Source organism: Austrofundulus limnaeus, unplaced genomic scaffold, assembly GCF_001266775.1.
Source record: "Austrofundulus limnaeus strain Quisiro unplaced genomic scaffold, Austrofundulus_limnaeus-1.0 Scaffold29, whole genome shotgun sequence".
In the NCBI taxonomy this organism is placed as follows: domain Eukaryota; kingdom Metazoa; phylum Chordata; class Actinopteri; order Cyprinodontiformes; family Rivulidae; genus Austrofundulus; species Austrofundulus limnaeus.
Genome location: NW_013952431.1, coordinates 1265287 through 1271710, shown reverse-complemented (window position 1 = coordinate 1271710; position 6424 = coordinate 1265287). Strand labels below are relative to the sequence as shown.

The 6424-nt window shown below is 38.2% G+C and overlaps 1 protein-coding gene across 1 annotated transcript in view; it reads right to left on the bottom strand.

Moving 5' to 3' along the window:
• The window catches only part of ankk1 (ankyrin repeat and kinase domain containing 1), a 9796-nt gene extending 7365 nt beyond the window's left edge, over window positions 1-2431 (bottom strand). The window contains exons 1-4 of the mRNA XM_014005259.1: window positions 2124-2431; window positions 1239-1521; window positions 1007-1158; window positions 618-667 (exon numbers count right to left, since the gene is read on the bottom strand). Coding sequence (XP_013860713.1) covers window positions 618-667; window positions 1007-1158; window positions 1239-1521; window positions 2124-2305 — 667 coding nt within the window. The 5' untranslated portion in view covers window positions 2306-2431. The remainder of the gene's footprint in view (window positions 1-617; window positions 668-1006; window positions 1159-1238; window positions 1522-2123) is intronic.
• Window positions 2432-6424: the final 3993 nt, after the last annotated feature.

Genomic DNA, 6424 nt, shown 5'->3' with positions numbered 1-6424 from the left:
CATTTAATTAATTCCTTTTAGCCGCTATGAGTCAGGGATCTGGTATCTTCCTCCAGCAGACATTCATCTACTTCAACATCTACATCAACTTCATTTCTGGACATTTATGGTTTGATTTCTTTGTATGTATGGATCACTTGGGTTGTTACCGACATCTGGTGAAAATTTCATGTCATTAGCACCTCTAGTAATTCATTTACTGAGAAAAATGGTGACYTGTTCAATACTTATTTTACCCACTGTATTTTGCTGTTAAACAAACATAATACTCCAAAAATACATGTTAAAAGTTTTATTATCATCAAAAAAACTGAATATTAACTTATCAACACAAAATCTCTTAAGATTTGGTGTTGTAGTATAAGATTTAGTCACAATACATATTTCAAGTGCTAACAGGTCATGTCAGATCATCCAAGATATAACTGTGCATGGAACTGAACATAATTTTCATTTCAAGGTTTGTTCAAAAATACTGCAACTTGTCAACAAAAAATGATCCTAATCTGAGACTCTGGCCTGAAAGGCAGCAGGTGATTTCTATTCCTGTAAATAAGACAAGGCCTTTAAATGAAAATATTGTTCAACATTTGAGAAAAGAGACCTTTCCGTCTTACCTGCGTAAGGTTTCTGCTGCGTCAGTATCTCCCACATCACAATCCCAAAGCTGCAGATCAAAGCAGGAAGAAGCTCTTAAGTCAGAAGGTTTTGATTTTTGCTTTCTGTGCAATCAGTGAAGTTTGAAGCTTCCTCCCTCTTACACAGCATAAAAAGAAAGTTTCCTGTTTCTTGTTGTCAGCCAATAAAATATTGATATTATTAAAGGGCAAGAAAGTGAGTCGGACCAGAGGAAAAAAGTGGCAATGTTCCTGTAACTTGTGAAACAAAGAGAATATAGAACAGAGTMCAAGGTTGCACTGCGTGAATGTGGAGTGGTGCACTGAATCATAAAATGAAATGCAGCGATTCTGATTGTGTGTTTCTGAAGATGCTCCTTGCAAGTCACCTGTAAACATCAAATGCAGTTCCTGGTGGATCGGGGTCCTGAGTGAAGGTCTCRGGAGGAACGTAGCTAATGTTACCTCTGGCCATCAGACTCTCCATGAACACCTCCTTATTCATACCTTCTTCCCACTGAATGATGCTGAAATCTGAAATCTGAAGATGGAAAAAAAWCTTTTTTTAGGGATRCCATGTCATTTCAACAAATCACTGTCAGCTGCCAGAGTGTTTATGACCTTAGCATGAAGACGATCATCTAGTAGGATATTGGATGTTTTAAGGTTAAGATGGAGCAGTGGAGGTTTCATGCTGTGAAGGAAATCCATGCCCATGGAGACTTCATGAATCATCTGAAACTTCTTCGGCCACATTAAAGTGTGACAGGTGAGGAGATTATGCAATGATCCCTTGCTCATGTACTCCATCACAACTGCATTTGCTTCACTGCACAGTCCGTAAATGGACGTAACGTATTTGGATTTTAGTTTGGCTGTGTTGGACAGTTTATCTGCTATTTTCCTGTGATGAAGAAAAAAATAGACATATTGGGTTGCAAACATTATTTTGGCAAATGTGAAATAGTTGATGCTGATTAAACTGTCTGAGGTAAAGCAAAACCGTTTTTCTTTTTAAGTGAGGTTCCATGAAAAGGTTATTAATAATTAGCTTTTTAGTGTGTTTTAAGTAAATGTTTGGTTGTTTTAGCTTTTTGCTACTGGTATGTTAATTTTACTATTAACTTGAGTATAGTCAATTTTAGCTTTTAACTATTGTGTTGGTTTTTTAGTTTAGCTTTACAGTTTYTTAATGTTAGCATTATGCATGATTTATTTATTTTTGTTTTGTCTTTAACTGCTGTTTTGCCAATGTTGGATTCTGCTTAGCTTGTTTAAATTTTGCCAAGTTATTAATGTCTTTAACAGGTTTCTGTAAAATCACTCAGGTGCTCAGCTAGTACCCTGCGTTTAAGTGGAAAACATTATTTACCTTTCCACAGATCCCCACGTGAAATTATTTGAACTATCACTTTAATTGAAGCTTACTTTGCCCTCAMGAATTGCTAGTGAGTTATTTACTATCTTTAAGCACCTTACGAGACATGTATTTAAGAAAACCCTTACCTGTAAGTTTTGGGGGACAAAGTTGTGGTAAAAGTTTTGAGGGCACATTTGTCCCGCCGGAGCTTAATTTTGACCTGGTACACCTGACCAAATRTGCCTTCTGACAGCTTAATCCAATCAGGCTCAAAGTCATCCTTCCTGAAGTCCCTAAACTGTCCCGGAGTTCCATCACTGTAATCCATGAGTACAAGGATCCTCACAAACAAACCATCACATCACCCGCACTCTCTAATCCTGCTCATAAACAGGGTTTAACCTGCACATTAATATCATTCAGTGGTCCTGCGGGGCCTTGTGTCTCGCTGCGGGAAAGAGAAAGTTCAGAACAAACATTGTGATAGCTGGTTGTAAAGTCAGACTAAGGAACAGTAAACTCCTAATCTATGGGCGGGGCTAAGGTGAAAAACTTGTTTGCATTGTAATGTTGCTCAACTGGTTTCCAGRTTCTAAGACATTTTTGTTGACTTTCAGTCTTTCTCACCCTGTGCAACTACGCAATCTACAGTTATTTGTTAAAATGGTGTAAACGTTTGAGGACAAACAGCCTCAGATTTTAATTTACACKGTTTATWCATAAACACACACACAGACAAAAKCATTGTCASTRCATCTTTGATTTCTGCAGTGAATACTCCGCTACAAGGTTAGTGATTATATCTGAAATAATAAATACACCTGTTGTGATTTAGATCTGTATTTACTGTGAGCAAACTGCCTAATGAACTATCTTCRATCAATAGACAGTTTAAAGAAGACTCTTAACCCCCAGCAGCTCCAGTAAAATGGCTCAGTGGTCTGCAATTACAAGTTAAGGAGATGGCTCTTTAGATAATACTAGGTGCCAGTAATGTGTGTGTGTGTGTGTGTGTGTGTGTGTGTGTGTGTGTGTGTGTGTGTGTGTGTGTGTGGAGTTCAAAGGTCACCCATGCAGGCCACTTATNGTGTGTGTGTGTGTGTGTGTGTGTGTGTGTGTGTGTGTGTGTGTGTGTGTGTGTGTGTGTGTGTGTGTGTGTGTGTCCAGCTTGTATAGTCAACAAAAGGCTCCAACACAGTATCTTTAAATAGTTCATGCATGAATTGTTTTATGAACTCCAGCAAAAGTAATCCCTACATTAAATAATACAGTAGTTAAGTGTGGATTAGCTGTTTTCTGCTTTCCAAATCCATTTTCTTTGTTTCTTTTATTCTATATCAGATTCTCAGAACAGACATTGGTTGTCTTGTTTGACTTGTTTTCTAAGTTGTCAGACACCTTTCATGAAACTGTTGCAAAACACSCTGGTTTAGCAGCATTTTTTTAGTCTGAGATATCTGTATTCTCTTCACGGATCGAACGCTAACCCCAATTCCAGCTGTTTTCTTTTCGATTAGAGGGCTATCAAAGCTTTCCGAACCAAAGTGCAAACACATTAGAGTTACTTTGCTTTTGCTACACAATGTCAGGTAAAGGACACAAAGGCTTCTGTATTTCAGCAATAGGAGTGTTAAGACAGTCAAAATYTGCATATAAAAACATTTACAAACCACAAGTATATTGAAGTGGTTATATTATACAAAATGTTGCTTCTAAAATGTAAATCTGTTCTTTCATTTTTGAGCATATACTTAAACCTGACTCCTTYTGGTAAACAGTTAATAGTTTTCATTGTTTTTTTTTCTCACAAGTCTTTATATTTCCATGTGTTTTTGCATTTTTCTGTCTCCTGTTTTTACTTAATCTTATTCATTTCTGCCTCATTATGCAAACAAGGCGGGCTGCCTTTCTTAGGTTAGATTCTRTACTACTGGTCATGCATGCACTGCCTCAGTTTAACTTAAAGTTTAAAGTTTAGTTCAAAACACAGGGAAGGAGGAAAAACACCTGTCCCTCTCTGAAACTAATCCTTGCATGTTCACCAACTGATTAACTTGTGTGGTCCTAAATCAAGATGGTCAGCACATCTGGTCTTATCAAATATATAAATGGCTACAACTCAGTCAGTTTTGCAGATACTGAGGTGAAAATCTTGCATGGTAGTAGCTGAAAGTCATTCTCAACATGTATTTTGAAGTTTGAGATAACAAACAAGATTGTGCATAATGTCATTCACAAGGTTTGATCGAAACAGCTACAATGTTACTTTAAAATTATGTGGATATTATGCATTCCTTCCATTTTCTTTTTAATTAAGTTGTGTTTTTAATTGACAACCAAATACTTATATGTATCATTTTAAAAGATAAGGTACAGATGGCTATACAAAAAAGTAAAATTGGTCCATTTTTTTTCTGGCTTAACATTTACCACATCACATCATGACAGCATCAGTCTGAATTATTTWAAAAAAACAGTCTACGAAGGTATCACTGTTACAGTGAGAGGAAGTTATTTTGGGAAAATGCAAAACCAGAGACATCCTGACTTACTCTCCCCCATTATTCCCTCCTGCTGTTCTGTTTTACAGGCTTTTCAGTTCTATTGCTCCCCCATTCAGCCTCATTTCCAGCTAAATTTATCTGGGGACGTAAGGTCTAGTCGCAGTTTCAAAGAAAGTGGACTCACATGCATACATTTATACACGCACGCACACACACACACACACACACACACACACACACNCACACACACACACACACACACACACACACACACACACACACACACACACACACAGACATTCACAAACACTCAGAAATATGCATTTTTTTTCCTGGTGGTCTCCGGTAGCATAGGCAGACTTGTAGGTATTTCGGCCTTCTCCCTCAGGTTCCTTCACTTCGAGCACATTTACAGTAGATCATTTGGATTCCTGCTGAGAAAATGAAAAGCCTCTTCATTCCAAACTCACAGTCGTGCTCAACCCTCAGCAGGCATCACCTCATCTCTTCTTGTCCATCTTTCACTTACCGGAAATGTAAATGTGAGTTATTAGTATTTCTGTTCATAACTCGTGCCTCAAGAGAGTTCAGCTACAGGTCAGGCTGCTGCGTARGTTTCTACTCCTCCTTGCTGTGGGCTGGCTCTTTGTTCAGCCTTTCATTTCCAAGACACGGTTAGAAGTTCTGATTAATAAGTCGACTTCAGTAGAATTCCCTTTTGCGCCTCTTCCTTTTTTTATTTATTTTTTCTTGGCTCTTGCTGCTGAGCTGTGGTAGGGGAAAAAAGTCTCACAAGTCGTGGATAATTTACATTTTTTAAATCCATGTCCCATTGCCTCCATATGTCGTACCATGCCTCCAGAAACTGAAATGCAAAAAGGCTATAAACACATTACTGTGAAGCTTCTGTGTGATCATTATTTGTTTGTTTTCACCAGCACAATGTAGATCATTATGACTGATCCTGAAAAGGCCTCAGTTGAAAAGAGACAAATAATCAATCTGACAACCTGACAGATTTTCATAWTTAAACTGGTCTACGTGATCTTGGGGAATGTTTTCCARCACACTTGGTTTAAGCACCATATCTGCTCCACCTGTGTTTACTCTTTATAGGTTAATYCTCCTAATTTGAGAATTAACTCCTTGCAGTGTAACGATCCACCCAACACCCGATCCCTCACCTCGCCTCACCACGCAGGGTGGGGTGAAAGATAAACTTAACATTCACTGACAGCCATAGTTTCACGCTTCACTAATTCCCACAGTTATTGAGGACAGACTCTTGGATTGATGTTTCAATGAAAACCAGGCAGTCGTGATCAGATTTCTGATAGGCTACCTGAGGGGAGAAGTCTGTCTTCATTGACGGAAACCACATCTTGCAGGTCAGCCAATCGCATTAGCAGGCTCCACCACGCTGGGGGAAGCTGACTGGTTCGAGCCGGGAGCTCGTTTTCCATTCCCCCCATCACGTCCTCTAATAACTTCACTCTGAGCTCTCCAAACCGTATGCTCCAAGCATACACACCAGCAAATACAACCAAACAAAATGAAACATTGAGGGGCTTATCTCCTCTGTTATGTACGGAGATAAGTATTGCGATTCAGATTGGAACATTAATTGGCTCTTGAGTATTACTCAAGAGCCATAAACATGTTTTGATTAAATCCTCAGTATTTTTATTTATTTATTTATTTTTGCTTTCATTGTGGCACAGAATTAAAGATGCAAAAACTACACTCTAAAAATGAAATGTTGGTTTTACTTAACCATGTTATGTTACCTGGTTCCACTTGACTGAGTTGAGTAAATTCAAATTGACATACTCATGTTCTTTGGCTAAAAAACTGGTATATTGCTTTGAATTTACTCAACTCAGTTAAGTGGAACCAGGTAACATAACATGGTTAAGTAAATCCAACATTTCATTTTTACAGTG